The sequence below is a fragment of the Babylonia areolata genome, chromosome 18, assembly GCF_041734735.1.
Source record: "Babylonia areolata isolate BAREFJ2019XMU chromosome 18, ASM4173473v1, whole genome shotgun sequence".
NCBI lineage: Eukaryota > Metazoa > Mollusca > Gastropoda > Neogastropoda > Buccinidae > Babylonia > Babylonia areolata.
The window spans coordinates 16,416,795-16,434,294 of record NC_134893.1 but is presented as its reverse complement, the minus strand read 5'-3'; the positions used below and the strand labels follow the sequence as shown (position 1 = coordinate 16,434,294).

Sequence of the window (17,500 nt, the reverse complement as noted above, 5' to 3'; positions counted from 1 at the left end):
TCCTTTTTGAATTATTAGCATTCATTTCCGAAGACGTTATTACAAGTCATGAAGGTTGTTTTCTGCTTTTTTTTCTCAACGTTCTTTCTGTACAAAGAATGTTGAAATGTCACGAAGGGAAAAATCATCAATGCCATAATTCATGTCCAAATTAGGCTATATAGTTCTCCTAACAAAGAATCACTATTCATTTAGGTATGCATGCAGTGCAGTGGGCCTAGTCATCAGTTTATTGTATTTTCCTTCCAAACTATCAGCTTCCTTTTCATGAAGCTAGAATACATCACTTTGTTGCCACAAAAATGTCTATATGCCTATTCCTTTTCATTCAAATAGCATCAGTTTTCATGTCCATAAACAATCGTGCTTTTTTCTCTCTCTTTTTTTTTTTTTTAATTACGTTTATTGCATTATGAAATTTAGACATTTGCATCAGTACCATTTTCCATTTTCTAAACTGATTTAGACATTTTCATCAGTGCCATTTTCTAAACTGATTTAGACATTTTTATCAGTGTCATTTTCTACACTGATTTAGACATTTTCATCAGTGCCATTTTCCATTTTCTAAGCTAACTCTCGTGGATGTAAAATCATCAGCGTTCATTTTCAATAAAAAAAAAAAGAGAGAAGAAAATACCCTTCTGGCTCCAAATGAAATGTATCAAATTCCATCATTACGCGTTCCTATGCTGTCCAATCGAAGCCAGTCAATTTTGAGCGCAAGTTACCATTCCATTGCCATGCTTGTCATCGCGTTCGTTACTAATATTTTGTTCGTGGTCATCATATCAATTGTACTCATGCATTCTACGTGCTTTTTGGTTCCCTTTTGCACGCTCTTGTACTTCTTTTGCCTTCTCAGCACGTTCTTCTTATAACTATTATGTTCATGTGCTCTCGCCAGAGCTGTGTGGCCTACGTGTTCTTAAAGTACATTGTGTTGAATGTTGCCATGTACCCATGCTTTCTGTGTGTCTGTCATACTTCTCGATGCCGTTTGATTTTTATTATCATGGTGAATGTGTTCGTCATTGAAGAGAGCGAAAGTTCGTTGTTTCTAATGACGTCGTGACCTTGTTGTCTGTCGGTGATTACGTCATTGCCGTAGTGACGTATTATTGTTCTTTTATCGTTTTGATGACGATATAATGATGATGACCACCCTCTCCTTGGTAACCTCATTGATTTCCTTTTTCTCCCTCCTACCCTTCTTCCTTGTTCATCGTACGTACAGACACGCACGCGCGAGCGAGCATGTATGTTTTATTGGTATGTATTGTGATTGTTGAGTTAACCGAACTATTGGCTTGTGTCATAAGATCATGTTGTTCAGTACTTTGGTCTTGAAATCTTGAAGTGTGTGTTTACGTGTGTACGTGTGTGTGTGTGTGTGTGTGTGTGTGCTTGCGTCTGTGTGTATTTCTGTGTGTGTCTGTATGTGTGTGGTCCTCGGCCCAACAAGTTTTTCACTCAGCACCTTCCTTCTCCAGCCAGTTCGAGACCCGGTTTATTAGTTTGTTGGCTGTCATGAAAAAGAAGCTCAGATCCAGATGAGCAGACACGAGGGAGGTGTTTGGGGGAGGGGAGGGGGGGGGGAGGGAAAGCATGGGGGGGGGGGGGGGGGGAATGACAGGGGTATAGTGGAGCGGGGACGGCCGGAAGTGAGAAGTGCGTCGAGAGAGAGGGCGGGGAGTGGGGGGGGGGGGGGAGGATGTGGAGGGGGTGCGGTATCTGACATCGTGAAGTGCACAGGTTGCTAACACTACTCCCCAATTTGTAGTCAAATATGTGGGGACAAAATAATAAAATAGTAATAATAAATATCGAAAGACAAATGGCATGGTTGCACACACACGGAGGGCATTTAGACTTAGATGTCGTGTTTGGAAACAGTGCTCTGTTTTTTTCTTTCCTCCTTTTTTACTGATATTGTTGATGCTATTTTCTTCCACCTCCCACCCCCCACCCCCAAGTCCCCCCAAGTGTGTTTGCCTGCGCGCGCGAGACGCAGTGTGATGTAATATGATGATACGTAGAGTGATGTATTCTTATGCGAGTTGTAATGTGTAGGTATGCCGGGTACAGGAGAATAAAAGAGAGAGAGAGAGGGAGGGAGAGAGAGAGTCTGAATAAAAATCCATTGTTGAATGTGCATGATGTTATTGGCAGTCCTTATATGCATTATTCATATTGTATGGTGCATCTCTTATCATTATCTGGCATATTGTTATTATGTACTCTCTCTCTCTCTCTCTCTCTCTCTCTCTCTCTCTGCATCTTCCTCAGTACCTTCAGCAGAACTTTATTGATTAATTTGATTAAGTCAGAGGTACTATCCGAAAGGTACATCATACTCGTTGATGTCTCTCAATATAATTTGTGCGTGTGTTAGGGGGTGGGGCAGTTTAATAAGAAAAAAAAACAACTAGTTTTGTCTATTTTGTTGGTTTTTATATTTTTATGGTAATGTGCAATCTTGAAGAATGTGAGAGACAGCTACCGTCCCCACATAAGATTTTATTGAGACGCAAAATACGGTAGCAGTGTACGGTAATTTATGTGTTCTTCTATTGTTGTGATAGGCATTTAAGTTGTTATTCAATGAACTATGATATATATATATATATATATATATATATATATATAGAGAGAGAGAGAGAGAGAGATACTGCTATACAAAAACTAAGTGAGCAAACCAGCATTCTCCCAAGTCCAGTGAAAGAGGTTACTTGCATGCGACACCGCCATTACACAGATGTACAGTCTCCGAGTTGTCTTGCGTTTCTTGCTTGATGACAAAATCTTTTCTCCCCCCCCCCCCCCTGTATCCGCCCCCCCCCCCCCCCCCCCCCGCCCCCACCACCTCCCCGTTATTACAAAGGAAACTTTACACTTGCTAGTATATTCTTATTGTTGCATATTGTTTTGGGTTTTTTTTATATAAAGTAATTTTAACGGCGCTGGCATAATTTATAGCATAACCTTATCGTTGTGTGATGTTTTATTAGCAGTAACTTTTAACAGTGCTAGCATATCATGTATCCTTTATGTTGTTATTTTATTATTCGTTATATTAACGGCACTCGCATATCATTATCGGTGTATATGTGTATGTATGTTTTATTATAAATAACTTTAACATGCTAGCATATTCTTATCGTTACACTGATGCACTTTAACAGCGCTAGCAAGGGCTATTTGCATGTCTGGCCAGCTAGTCCAAAACACAGTAGCACTGTCAATTTTCGTGAAGACACTATAGCCGTACCAGCAGCTCGTTATGGTAGCATGTCTCCTGTAGTAGACAGAGACGCTAGTGCATGTCCGTGGTTACTAGTAGGCTATGTTCTGACCTTAGCCGCTTTCTCTGTGGCCTGGCTGCACGCTCGGGCAGACGAACAGGGCCATGAGGTTTTCTCCATGGAAAGCGCTCAGGCCGACCGCCTGAGCCACCCGCGCTTCATCGTGCTTTTAGTGAACGGCGCCTCGCTGGGGCCCGGTCGCGTGGGGCAGGCCCTGCAGCTCAACGGGCAGGGCCAGTACCTGGACCTGGGCTCCCATCTGGACTCCTGCCTGGGCAACCTGGACAGGTGTCTGCACGGCCTCACCCTGTCCGTCTGGCTGCATCCCAACGACCTGCAGGACAACGTGCACTTCCTGTCCGCGCCCTTCTACTCGCTCTTCTACGAGGACGGGGAGCTGAAGGCGGAGTTCTACTCGGCGGGCAAGGAGTGGACCGTGGGCACGCCCAGGTTCCGCAGCGGGGAATGGCAGCGGGTCACGCTGACCTGGCACCAGAAGAAGGGGCTGTCCATGTACCTGGATGACGAGCTGGTGGACGTGTCCCGGGGGGTGGATCGCCCCCAGAGGGACCAGCCGGCCTCTGACCACGTGTACGTGGGCCGGGGATTGCAGGACGCGCGACTGACCGCTGACATGCAGGCGGATGAGTTACAGGTGTGGTATGATCACCTGGATCAGCTGCGGACCACGGGCAGGTACCAAGGTGAGTGACGGCCGCCCTGTGGGTTCTCTTGTCGCCAGGCTTTCTGCAGTCTCCACACCTTTCCATGTATTCCCCGTCTTCACAGCAAACAGTCGGCCATAGAGACATCAGAATTGAACTAGAAAGTTGTTTTTCTCTGTGTTCGTTTTCATCCTGTATTATCTGTGGTGCTGCATGGATGTCAAAACGCTGCTGTATCATAAACATGTGCATTTTGTTGCATCATATATTATTAAACAGATTTTGTTTTTGATTCATTTCATGAAGTACCATTCGAGTTAACCAGATTAGTTCTCCTTAATCGTAACTCTTCTCAAAGGTTGAACCTGGCGTTTTTAAATCGCACATTACACTCTTCTTTCTTTTTAAATTTTCGATATTTCAATATAAGTACGGAAATCCCCTATGTTGACCAAGGGTTACAGCATCTTCACAGCCACTTTCTTATAGAGGTATTTAATTGTTCAATTAGATTATCAAATATATAATGTTGTAAAAATTACAAATGTGCCTCGCACCAACCCATGAAGAATATTCGTTCCGCTTTCCCCATACCTGTTGAACGGCACTCCCATGATATTTAACCACAAAAGCATATCGTTGTTGTGAAGGCTGGAGAATCTATCTAGAATCGTAGGTGGCATTATGATAATGATAACCAGACGCCTATCACCACTGCCTGTTCATTAATGTTAGATGGCCATCGTGATTATTATTCCATACTCTGCATGAACTTCGTAAACTTTTTTTTTCCTGGTTGATTGTTTGTAGTATCAACCTTTAAGTTATTATGCATCATCAGCCTCTTCATTTACTTTTCTTTCCATCACCTTTCTACTTGCCTTCTTCCTTATATTCTCTCTGCGCTGAGACCAACAGCTGATTTAATCATGCTGAATTCGCTTGAAACACCATCCATTGTTTCTTCGCGAACTCATTGCTGTAGCTTCCGTTTATTGGAATTAAGTATTGTGTTTATATTTTGCGGTTCCATTTTGTGATTATGAATGTTTTAGCAACAGATGCACTCTCTCTCTCTCTCTCTCTCTCTCTCTCTCTCTCTCTCTCTCTCTCTCTCTCTCTCTCCTCGCTATCCTGGTACAGACAAGCACACTATATTCAACCTTTTATGCAGCCGAGGTGAGACCACAGCGAATCAACTTCGACAACTTCCAGGACGGCTACGTGACGGTTCGGGATCGCCACATTCATGTCATCGGGGAGATCCGGCTGATCCCGGGGCTGTCCCAGAACACCCAGGCCTTGTACCTGGATGGGCGAACCCAGTTCCTCGACTTTGGGGACAACTTCACCTGTAACGGCAACCTGGACAACTGCAGACAGGGCATCACTTACAGGTATGAGGACTTTTTTTTTTTTTTTTTTTTTGTGCATGCAGTGGGTTTCAGTTTTCTGTGTTTCACAAACCGGATTGGCGGGCGGACTGGCATAATCTATGGCTGTTGATTAAGGGTTTGGGTTTTGTTTGGTTTTTTTGTTTGTTTTTTTTTGTTGTTGTTGCTTTGCTCTGTTTATTTTTGTTTAGATTAGTGGCACACGTAGATATACGCATGCTGATTGATAGAGTTCAGGAAGGAAATAAAACCAACACACACACACACACACACACACACACACACACACACACACACAGAGTAAAACCACGTATACAGTCAATTTACACAATGGCAGCATAATCGCTGATCTCTAAAGTTAATTCATGAAGAGCTGTAAAGGATGGAAACCAATACATGTCGACGCAGCCGATTTCCTTTAACAGTTACATGAAAAAGAAAGGGAAAAAAAATAGCGACATTATTACCAGCCAAGTTTCCCAGTGACACATTCCCTTCTTATACCCAGGTTTGCACCAGGGCCTGATACTATTCCCTCCCTCACCTCCCTCTTTCCAGGTCTGTTCTAAGGTCTGATACATTTCCCTTTCTCACCCCCCTCTTTCCAGTTCTACTCTAAGGCCTGATGCATTTCCATTTCTCACCTCCCTCTTTCCAGGTCTGTTCTAAGGCCTGATACATTTCCATTTCTCACCTCCCTCTTTCCAGTTCTACTCTAAGGCCTGATGCATTTCCCTTTCTCACCTCCCTCTTTCCAGTTCTACTCTAAGGCCTGATACATTTCCCTTTCTCACCTCCCTCTTTCCAGTTCTACTCTAAGGCCTGATACATTTCCCTTTCTCACCTCCCTCTTTCCAGTTCTACTCTATGGCCTGATGCATTTCCATTTCTCACCTCCCTCTTTCCAGTTCTACTCTAAGGCCTGATACATTTCCCTTTCTCACCTCCCTCTTTCCAGTTCTACTCTAAGGCCTGATGCATTTCCATTTCTCACCTCCCTCTTTCCAGTTCTACTCTAAGGCCTGATGCATTTCCATTTCTCACCTCCCTCTTTCCAGGTCTGTTCTAAGGCCTGATGCATTTCCATTTCTCACCTCCCTCTTTCCAGTTCTACTCTAAGGCCTGATACATTTCCCTCCCTCACCTCCCTCTTTCCAGTTCTACTCTAAGGCCTGATACATTTCCTTTTCTCACCTCCCTCTTTCCAGTTCTACTCTAAGGCCTGATATATTTCCCTTTCTCACCTCCCTCTTTCCAGTTCTACTCTAAGGCCTGATGCATTTCTATTTCTCACCTCCCTCTTTCCAGTTCTACTCTAAGGCCTGATACATTTCCCTCCCTCACCTCCCTCTTTCCAGGTCTGTTCTAAGGCCTGATGCATTTCCATTTCTCACCTCCCTCTTTCCAGTTCTACTCTAAGGCCTGATATATTTCCCTTTCTCACCTCCCTCTTTCCAGATCTGCTCTAGGGCCTGATATATTTCCCTTTCTCACCTCCCTCTTTCCAGTTCTACTCTAAGGCCTGATGCATTTCCCTCCCTCACCTCCCTCTTTCCAGGTCTGTTCTGAGGTCTGATACATTTCCCTTTCTCACCTCCCTCTTTCCAGGCCTGCTCTAGGGCCTGATATATTTCCCTTTCTCACCTCCCTCTTTCCAGTTCTACTCTAAGGCCTGATGCATTTCCCTCCCTCACCTCCCTCTTTCCAGGTCTGTTCTGAGGTCTGATACATTTCCCTTTCTCACCTCCCTCTTTCCAGGTCTGTTCTAAGGCCTGATACATTTCCCTTTCTCACCTCCCTCTTTCCAGGTCTGTTCTAAGGCCTGATGCATTTCCATTTCTCACCTCCCTCTTTCCAGTTCTACTCTAAGGCCTGATACATTTCCCTCCCTCACCTCCCTCTTTCCAGTTCTACTCTAAGGCCTGATACATTTCCCTTTCTCACCTCCCTCTTTCCAGTTCTACTCTAAGGCCTGATGCATTTCCCTTTCTCACCTCCCTCTTTCCAGTTCTACTCTAAGGCCTGATATATTTCCCTTTCTCACCTCCCTCTTTCCAGATCTGCTCTAGGGCCTGATATATTTCCCTCTCTCACCTCCCTCTTTCCAGGTCTGTTCTAAGGCCTGATACATTTCCATTTCTCACCTCCCTCTTTCCAGTTCTACTCTAAGGCCTGATGCATTTCCCTTTCTCACCTCCCTCTTTCCAGTTCTACTCTAAGGCCTGATGCATTTCCCTTTCTCACCTCCCTCTTTCCAGTTCTACTCTAAGGCCTGATGCATTTCCCTTTCTCACCTCCCTCTTTCCAGATCTGCTCTAGGGCCCGATACATTTCCCTTTCTCACCTCCCTCTTTCCAGGTCTGTTCTAAGGCCTGATATATTTCCCTGTCTCACCTCCCTCTTTCCAGGCCTGCTCTAAGGCCTGATACTTTTCCCTTTCTCACCTCCCTCTTTCCAGGTTACTTTCCCCTTTCTCTAACCTCCTGCACAGATTTGCTCAAAGCCCTGACTCATTTCCCTTTCTCTCTCCCCTCTTTACCAGATTTGCTCCAAGACCAGATACATTTCCCTTCCTCACCTATCTCTTTCCATATAGGCCCTAAAGGCCTGACACGTTTCTCTTTCTCACCTCCCTCTTTCCATGTGTGCTCTAAGGCCAGATACATTTCACTTCCTTACCTGCCTCCTCCTCACCTGCCTCCTTTCCAGATTTGCTCTAACATTTGATACCTTTCCCATTACAACCCCTATCCCACTTCCCTTCTTTCGAGCTCTGGCCAGAGGCCTGATACATTTCTCTGTAAGCTTTCTCTCCCTCTGATTCCAGACTTGCTGTAAGGTCTGATACATTTCCCTTTGCCCCCCCCCCCTCCTCACCCCCGCCCCCCCGCCCCCCAATCCCTTCCTTTCAAGCTCTGACTTGCCATGGCCTTGAGGCATGATACATTTCCCTTTCTCTCTCCCCTCCGTTCCCTCAGGTTCGCCCTCAGGCCTGACAAGCTGGAGGACGGCACATACTTCATGGACAGCTTCCCGGTCAAGCTGTACTACAAGGACGGACGTCTCCACGCCGAGATGCAGACCTCCACCCGTGTCTGGAACGTGGACACCTCCGACTTCCGGGAGGGGCAGTGGTCACGGGTCAGTTGCACTGTTGCACGTGACGCGGTGGGGGAGACAGTAGTAGCGGGATGTGGGAGGCAGTAGATGTGATGGGGAGAGTGTGGGAGAGAGGATGTGTGTGTGTGTGTGTGTGTGTGTGTGTGTTCGGGGTGTGGGAGGCATGAGAGAGTCACGAGGAGAGTGTGGGAGAGAGGATGGGTGTAGCAGCAGGGTGTGTGTGTGTGTGTGTGTGTGTGTGTGTGTGTGTGTGTGTTCGGAGTGTGGGAGGCATGAGAAAGTCACGAGGAGAGTGAGGGAGAGAGGGTGGGTGTGGCAGCAGGGGGTGTGTGTGTGGGGGTGGGGGGGGGGCAAGAGATGTTACGGGGAGAGTGTAGGAGAGGGGATGGGTGTAGTAGTAGTGTGTGTGTGAGTGTGTGTGTGTGTGTTCGTATGTTCGTGTGAGCACAATATCTGCATATGCTAGACTATTTTCGTCATTAAAAATGAATTTACAAAGACGCATTTAAAAGATATAAAAGGGTGTGGGGTAACGAGGAGAAGCCTTCAACTTGACTGGTCGATTTCAGATGCAAAGGGGGTTAGTTGGTAGTCACCCCCGAAAACGGAGTATGGCTGCCTACATGGCGGGTTGAAAACGGTCATACACGTAAAAGCCCACTCGTGTACATACGAGTGAACGTGGAAGTTGCAGTCCACGAACGAAGAAGAAGTAGTCACACAGGTTAACTGGATGAATATTTCTATCACCGACATATGTGACGGGACATAAACTCACTCAGTACGGCCAGTCCTCTCTTCATCTCTACACAGACCCCTCGGATGTCCAGTGGGTGTCTGAATGCCCCAACCTTTAGCTTCCGTCGTCAGAATTGTGGTATTCTTTGTCAACATTCACGTCTTCAGTATAAGAGCCTTCCGCTTGCAATATTTTGATGATGGTAATTGGGGTGAAACGCTGTTAACGTCGTCTCTTTCGCCGTTCGTATGGAAAGAGTTAAACAGAATTCTTTCATTGGGCTGGTCAGTTATTTAGAGCGCACTATACTGAAAAATGATAGGTTAAACGAGAATTACCTTGTGAGTAGATGTTTGACCACAGTTCTACTTTTTGAAGAACGCGAGATTGTAACAAGACGTGACTACCAACCTCTCTTCTTCTCATGTTTTCTTAGCTAGCAAAATTTGTTGTTCATTTGTTTTGAGTAAGGTGCAAATCGTTCGTTCTGATTGTCCTTTTTGTTTGTTTGTTTTTTTGTATCTGATATTGTTCTGTCTGAAACATTGTTGACATTACTGCTTTTCCTCAACATCACCACCACCACCATTTGTTTGTTTGGTTAGTGTTTGTATAACTGATGTTGTTCTGTCTCAGTGAAACATTGTTGACATTATTGCTGTTGCTTAACATCACCATCACCACCACAACCACAACCACCAAAACCACCACCACCATCATCATCATTATCATCATCATCATCATCATCATCATCATCATCATCGTTTCTCCTCCATCCAATTGCCCACCCCGCAGGTGGAGCTGGCCTGGCACCCCACCCAAGGCCTGACCATGTACATCAACGGCAGAAGGGTGGCCTACGAGACCTACCCGCGGGTGAGGAACCCTTACTACAACGACGACTGGAGGACCTACGTGGGCAGACCCCTGTCGGAGGACTCTGGCACCTACGCCAACACCATCGTGGACGGCCTGCAGTTCTACAACGCCTACCGGACCTACGTCCCGGACGACAGGTACCTGGCTCTCATCCAGAACGTGCGGCCGACCTACGTGGTCCCCACCGTTGTCTGGCCCCCGAGGACCCAGGCCCCTGTCCTCCCTCCTGGCGTCATCATAGGAGGTGAGTCTGCTGTTTGGGTGCCGGTCGTGGTGGTTTGGGTTTTGTACTTTGTTAGTTGGTTTCTTTCTTTTGTTGGTGTTTTTTCTAATTCTTACTTCATTTTTATCTCTGAAACCAAGAGAGTTTTTGTAGCTGTTGTTGTTGGTGTGGGGTTTTTTGGGGGGGAGGGGCGGGGGTATTTGGGGTCTGAGTTATGTGTCTTTGTTTGTCCCTATGTTGTCTGACTTTTCTTGTCATTAACATGTACTTTTGGTTTGGTTTGGGTTTTTTTTTTAAAATTTGGTTTATTTACAAGATCATTGGTTTATGTTATGTTGGTCTGTTATGTCCTGTTCTGTCCTGTTCTGTCCTGTGCTGTCCTCCCTCCTGTCTTTTTCTCTCTTGTTCTGTCCTGTCCTCTCTTGTTCTGTCCTGTCCTGTCCTCTCTTGTTCTGTCCTGTCCTGTCCTTTCTTGTTCTGTCCTGTCCTCTCTTGTTCTGTCCTGTCCCCTCTTGTTCCGTCCTGTCCTGTCCTCTCTTGTTCTGTGCTGTCCTATCTTCTGTCCTGTCCTCTCTTGTTCTGTGCTGTCCTATCTTCTGTCCTGTCCTCTCTTGTTCTGTGCTGTCCTCTCTTGTTCTGTCCTGTCCTCTCTTGTTCTGTCCTGTCCTCTCTGTCCTTTCCTCTCTTGTTCTGTCCTGTCCTCTCTGTCCTGTCCTCTCTTGTTCTGTCCTGTCCTCTCTTGTTCTGCCCTGTCCTCTCTGTCCTGTCCTCTCTTGTTCTGTCCTGTCCTCTCTTGTTCTGTCCTGTCCTCTCTTGTTCTGTCCTGTCCTCTCTGTCCTGTCCTCTCTTGTTCTGTCCTGTCCTCTCTTGTTCTGTCCTGTCCTCTCTTGTTCTGTCCTGTCCTCTCTTGTTCTGTCCTGTCCTAGATCCTGTCCAACTAATGTCAACAGATTGTGAGTGTGATTGCTTGTTCTTCTGCTTCTTCTTCTTTCTTGTTTCTTTCTTTCCTTCCTTCCTTCCTTCCTTCCTTCTTCTCTTCTTCTTCTCTCTTCTTCAGAAATATCAGTATATGTTTTAGTTGGCTAGTTCGTCGGGAGAGTTGTTGTTGTCTCGTTCGTCATTTATCAGATGGATTCCCCCGTCTCCTCGACGAAGGCGGCAGTACGTCGCAGGTCCTCCAGTCCTCCGTAGAGCTTCCGGGCCGCTGCGATTGGGTCGGGCCAGGTTTTCTCTCGGAGCGCTTGGTGGAGCGGGCAGGACTGCAGCAGATGTTCTGTTGTCTGGCTGCCTGTTCTGCAGAGGCACTGCTCTGTGTCGCCGATACGGAGTTTCGTGTATAGGTGGTGTTTCAGGCAGTTGTGGCCTGTCCTGAGCCTGAAAATAGCTACCTGCTCTCGACGAGTCAGCAGGTAATACGGGTCTGCTGTGTTGTGGCATGAATGCTGCTGCTTCCACTTGTCCTGCAGCTTGGCCTTAATGATGGTTCTGGATTCGTCGGGAGAGTGAGTGGATGGTTGTTGGCTGGAAGTTTGGCTGGCCAGGCTGACTGACAGGTTCGTACGTGGCTTCTTGTTCAGTTCTTGCTCAGCGTGGTTGGTCGGTTAGTTGTCAGCACTAGTGGCTTGGCTCTCCAGCATCAGTGAAAGCCGAGTGGTTTGTCGGTGTGTGGGACAGGGGCCCCGAGTCAAACTGATTTTCAAGTATTCTCTAAACGCCTTCGGGAACAAATGTATGAATGAGGTGGAATACACATGTGCTGAAGATCCAAAAGTCCGACTATGTCAGCACTGAGTCGAGGTGTTGTGGAAAGACTGAGGAACAGATTCAGCCGTGGATGAAACAAGAATCGCACACACACACACACACACACACACACACACACACACCGTGACACACACTGACATAGTACGTACATACCACACCACACTCTCACTCACACACGCACGCACGGCGTACACATGCACTACACTACACTACACTACACTACACTACAATGTAGTGTACACATGACTGCACGTTTTTTCGACCATCGGGTAATGCGCGTACACATTAATAAAGATAACATCGTTTCAGTATAACGGCGGATCCTGTTGTCAGCTGTTCACTGAGGAATGCAACATCCTTTTCTCAGGAAGTGCCAGTGTCGAGGCAAGGAAGTGTATACACATACACACAACAACTCACACTGCACGGCAACTCGCATCATTCCTGTTTGCTAGCCAGAGAGCCTGCAAATGCCTGACTGATAGTGATGTTCAACCGCTGCTGCTCCTGTTGCCGTTGCTATTTTGGGCTTTGACGTCAGTCTTCAGTTTTGCTACCCTTTAACCCCCCCATGTCCTCCACCACCACCACCCCCGGCCGCCCCCCCTCCCCCCCCTCCCCCCCTCCTCCGATTTCCAGGATTGCCTTTGTGCAAGTTTCAGCCAGGATTCTGTCTGGTATGGGGTCTCTTTCTCTCTCTCTGTGTTTTTTCTCATACATGCGTGTAACTTGAGGACGCACGCACTGGGCACGCGCGCGCGCGCGCACGCACACACACACACACACACACACACACACACACACACACACTCACTCACTCACTCACACACACACACAGTGACACATGTGCATTATCTCTTTCATTCTCTCTCTCTCTCTCTCTCTCTCTCTCTCTCTTTCTCTCTCTCTTTCTCTCTCTCTCTCTCTCTCTCTCTCTCTTTCTCTCTCTCTCTCTCTCTCTCTCTCTCTCTCTCTCCTCACCTCCTTCCGATTGGCACTCCCTTGTCTCCTCCCTCCCCACTTTGTCTCGCTCTCCCCCCCCACCCCCACACCCACCCCCCATCCGCCGCCCCCACACACTTCCCCCCTGTTTCTTTCCCAGTTATCAGGACCCTAAGAGGAGGCGCAGGTTTCGAATTCCTCCACACACACACACACCGACACCCACCCACACCCACACACACACACACACACAGAGGAGGCTGGTATCACTAGGTATACGGCCTGGGGTCGCGTCGGTGGCTGCTGCTGCTTCTGCTGGCTTTTAAACAGCAGCCTGGTATAGCATGGTCACATCAGGTTATCTGCCCTGCCCCGGCTCTGCCTCATCGTCCATCATCCTGATTCAGTGCTGCAGCCTCTCAGAATCAGTGGCTTGTGTATCTGTGGTATCATCATCCCACACTACACCACAGCTCTCACAACATCATCCCGGCACCCATCCCCTTTACTTCCCCTCTTATCTCCCACTATCTCTCGTCAGTGTGTGGCCGGGTTTTCCCTCTCTCTACTCGCGGTATTCAGGTATTTGCCTGCAAAGTGCTTTTTATAGAAACCCGTCCCCTCCCCCCCCCCACTTTTTTCCCCCCTCAGTGATGCTGTTCATTGCCTTGCAGCTTGAATTTCAAGGGAGGGGGATATTTTGTTCTTTTAACTCTACATATTGATGGTTTCCAGTTCCACTTTTTTTTTCTTTTTTTTTTAATTTCCGTTTGTTGTCAAGGCGATGGTTTCGTGTGTCAGCAGCCGGGTTGAGTTCAGCATGAAGTAAGGCCTCAGGGAGGGGAGGCAACAACCCAGTCGTTCCAGTGATGAGTTGCCTTCCTTTTTTGGACTGCAAAGACCAACGGACCCTTCCACCCCCCCCCATTTCCCCGTCCCCCTTCTTCCCGGCCTCCTCCCCTCACACCTCTCTGTGAGATGGGGCGAAATCTCCAGAACCAACCAACACTCGGGCAGGCTTTGAACTTTACACTGTCAACGGATCATGGTTTAATTATGTATTATGTGTTACTGTTTTATTTTTAGAATCGGTTTACGTTCAAGTAAACTGAATTTTCAACAACAAAAAGTAAGTAGACACAACATATTTTTGAGCATTCCACAACACTGTTTTTTGTTTGTTTGTTTTTTTTTTGCTTTGTTTTTTTTGTTTTGTTTTGTTTTGTTTTTTTTGGGGGGGGGGTTGTTTTTGGTTTTGGTTGGGTTTTTTTTAACGAAAACGTCGCTACTTATATAAGATTTGTACATCTATACTTAAAAGAAAAAACTAAGAAGGAAAGACACACACAAAATCGTACCCGGGAGTTTCCCGAAAGCAGGTGATTGTAATGGAACAATGGAGTGGTTAAAGCGTTGGACTTTCAGTCTGAGGGTCACGGGTTCGAATCACGGTGACGGCGCCTGGTGGGTAAAGAGTGGAGATTTTTACGATTTCCCAGGTCAACATATGTGCAGACCTGCTTACTGCCTGAATCCCCTTCGTGTGTAAACGCATGCAGAAGATCTAATACGCACGTTAAAGATCCTGTAATCCATGTCAGCGTTCGGAGGGTTATGGAAACAAGAACATACCCAGCATGCACACCCCCGAAAGCGGAGTGTGGCTGCCTACATGGCGGGGTAAAAACGGTCCTGCACGTAAAAGCCCACTCGTGTACATGCAAGTGAACGTGGGAGTTGCAGCCCACGAATGCAGAAGAAGCAGAAGAAGTACCCGGGAGTTTCCCGGAAAGCAGGTGATTGTAATGGAACAAGCAGCCAGCTACTGTTGGTGAGCATGACTGAGATGTCAGTAGGGAGAAGTTCCAGTCCGCCGAACGGTTCTTGCTTACACCTGTTACTGAGAGGCATTCTATCATGTCGAGAGGACATCTCAGTTCTCTCCATCCTCCTCCCTATCTCCCGTTTCTCTGTCAGCGTGACGACCAGAGAGAGAGAGGGAGAGAATACATGAGATTGTGAGCATTGATGTCTGTCTATCTGTCTAGATCTCTCTCACTAGTATATATATGTATGCATATTATATATATCTGTATAATTTGATGTCTATCTATATATCTGTCTGTCCAGATCTCTCTCTATATATGTATGTATATTATATATGTATAATGATGATGATAATAATAATAATAATAATAACTAGTATTCATATAGCGCTGAATCTTGTGCAGAGACAAATCAAAGCGCTTTCACACCAGTCAGTCTAGACTAAAAAATAAAAAATAAAAATAAAAAAACACACCTGAAAAACAAAGAAGGGGCAGGGAAGGGAGGCTGTCTTGGGAAGAGGTGGGTTTTGAGGCCAGACTTGAAAGAGCTGACAGAGAGAGAGAGAGAAGAGTGGTTGTGAGTGTTTGGGCCACTGAGAAGTGTTGGCTGGCAAAAGGTCATATGAGGAAAGGTGGGAGTGTGCGTACTGACGTGTTTGGCCAGTGAATGAAAATATACTGTGCGCACCTTAGTTTCAAGTTCGCGGGCGCGCGCGCGCACCGGGCGCATGTGTGCGTGTGTGTGTGTCACTGCTGGGTCGCGCGCGTGCATAACCGTGAGTGTATTTTCAATAGTAGCAGAGCGGACTGGAGGGAAAACTCTTTCAAATTCGGTCCGAGTAGAAAACACCTTGAATTAACTTGATCGACGCCGCAGATAAACAAAGCTAGAACACCTTCCAGCAGCGCTCAGTCGTGCACTTTAACCCCCAGTATAGACACCCCCACCTCTCTCTCTCTCTCTCTCTCTCTCTCTCTCTCTCTGTGCACCGTCACCTCCCTCTTCCGCCCCCCACCCACCCTCCTATCACTCTCTCCCAAGTGGCGACCTAATCTAACACACATGTGCAGAACTCTGTGTCCACCTCCAAAGGTGTTTCTCTGTTGTAGGCTGGCCGGCCGGCGACCTCAGGTGTGCTTGTTTCAGTTCAGGGAAGGCTGAGAACTACAGTGCCACTGAAAGATCGCGTGAAATCATACTAAACACTGCCACAGCTAGAACCAGAAGGAGGAGCGTGGGGCGGTGGCATAGAAAGAAAGGAAAAAAAGAAACTTTAAAGTTTCATTTCGAAGTGAGTGTGGGATTGGCCCAGAAAAGACGACTGATGGATGGAGTGAGAAGTGGGGCGGGAAGGGGAGAGAATTAGGGAAGTGTGTGTTGGGGTGGGGTGGGGGTGGGTGGGTGGGGGAAGGGGGTGGTGGAAGGGCTGCTACCACTGAGCTCGATGGCTGCTACAGGAAGCCAGCGAGTCAGGAACGATAACTGCTCGCGTCAGCATCACAGCACTGCAGCAGCTGCATCGAGAGTGGAGTCAGTGGGAAGGAGTGAGTCAGACAGGCAGAATTCAGCATGACGTTAGACTGGAAAGCCCTAATATAAGTCAGCAGCAGCCAGGTGTTCATATATATATACCCAGACAGGGCAGCGTTATTGCCTGTAGTTGCGTAGTTCTTCCTCCAGACCTTCACCACCACCACACAGGGAACAGAAAGTGTGCTCAAAGATCTCACATTCAAGTTCAGAAGGCATCGTTGGTCAAGAGTCCCGGCACCATCCCTCCCGCCCCTCCGTACCACGTAGGCCATAGCAAAGGTGTGGATGGGGAGTGGGACCTTAACGTTGTCAGTCGTCAATGTCAACCAGTGTGTGATCGATCATTCAGGTCATACACTCAACTCAACGGGCGCAATAGCCGAGTGGTTTAAGCGTTGCACTTTCAATCTGAGGGTCCCAGGTTCGAATCACGGTAACGGTGCCTGGTGGGTAAAGGGTGGAGATTTTTCCGATCTACCAGGTCAATATATGTGCAGACCTGCTAGTGCCTGAACCCCCTTCGTGTGTATACGCACTGCACGCACAAGATCAAATACGCACGTTAAAGATCCTGTAACTCATGTCAGTGTTCGGTGGGTTATGGAGACACGAAAATACCCAGCATGCATGAACCACGACAGAGCCATCGGCAAGTCGATGTTGGTCGTGTAACGGAAAGAAGAACTTTACATTTTGGTTCCCTATTCCATTCCAGACAAACATAGGCTGTAACAGAATGATGAATGAATGAATGATATGGATACTTAAATAGCGCCTATCTTCGGTCGGAGACCAAGCTCTTAGCGCTTTACAAATACGGGGTCGTTTGCACAACAGGCTGCCTGCCTGGGTACAGCCGACTAACGGTTGCCATTGGGCACTCATCATTCGTTTCCTGTGTCATTCATTCAGATTTCAGGCAGGCACACATTCACACTCAGACAGTTGCTTGGTTGGGTAGCTGATTGGTATTGGTAATTTTTTCCTCAAGCGGAAGTCGTGTCAGTCAAGTCAAACTGATGTGACGAGTCAGCTTTAGCGTCAGTGCTCTGTGAAGGTCAGCTGCAGGAGCCGCGAGCGGTGGCCGTAACTGAATCATCATGCCA

The 17,500-nt window shown here is 47.1% G+C and overlaps 1 protein-coding gene across 5 annotated transcripts in view; it reads left to right on the top strand.

Annotated features, from left to right (window-relative positions):
* The window catches only part of LOC143292527 (uncharacterized), a 138,321-nt gene that overhangs the window by 62,733 nt on the left and 58,088 nt on the right, over window positions 1–17,500 (top strand). For 3 of the 5 annotated variants that reach the window (XM_076602891.1, XM_076602892.1, XM_076602890.1), the window contains 4 exons: window positions 3,398–4,009; window positions 5,145–5,367; window positions 8,343–8,505; window positions 10,019–10,346. In XM_076602891.1, coding sequence (XP_076459006.1) covers window positions 3,398–4,009; window positions 5,145–5,367; window positions 8,343–8,505; window positions 10,019–10,346 — 1,326 coding nt within the window. The remainder of the gene's footprint in view (window positions 1–3,397; window positions 4,010–5,144; window positions 5,368–8,342; window positions 8,506–10,018; window positions 10,347–17,500) is intronic. The other 2 variants (XM_076602893.1, XM_076602894.1) reach the window with 2 other exon arrangements.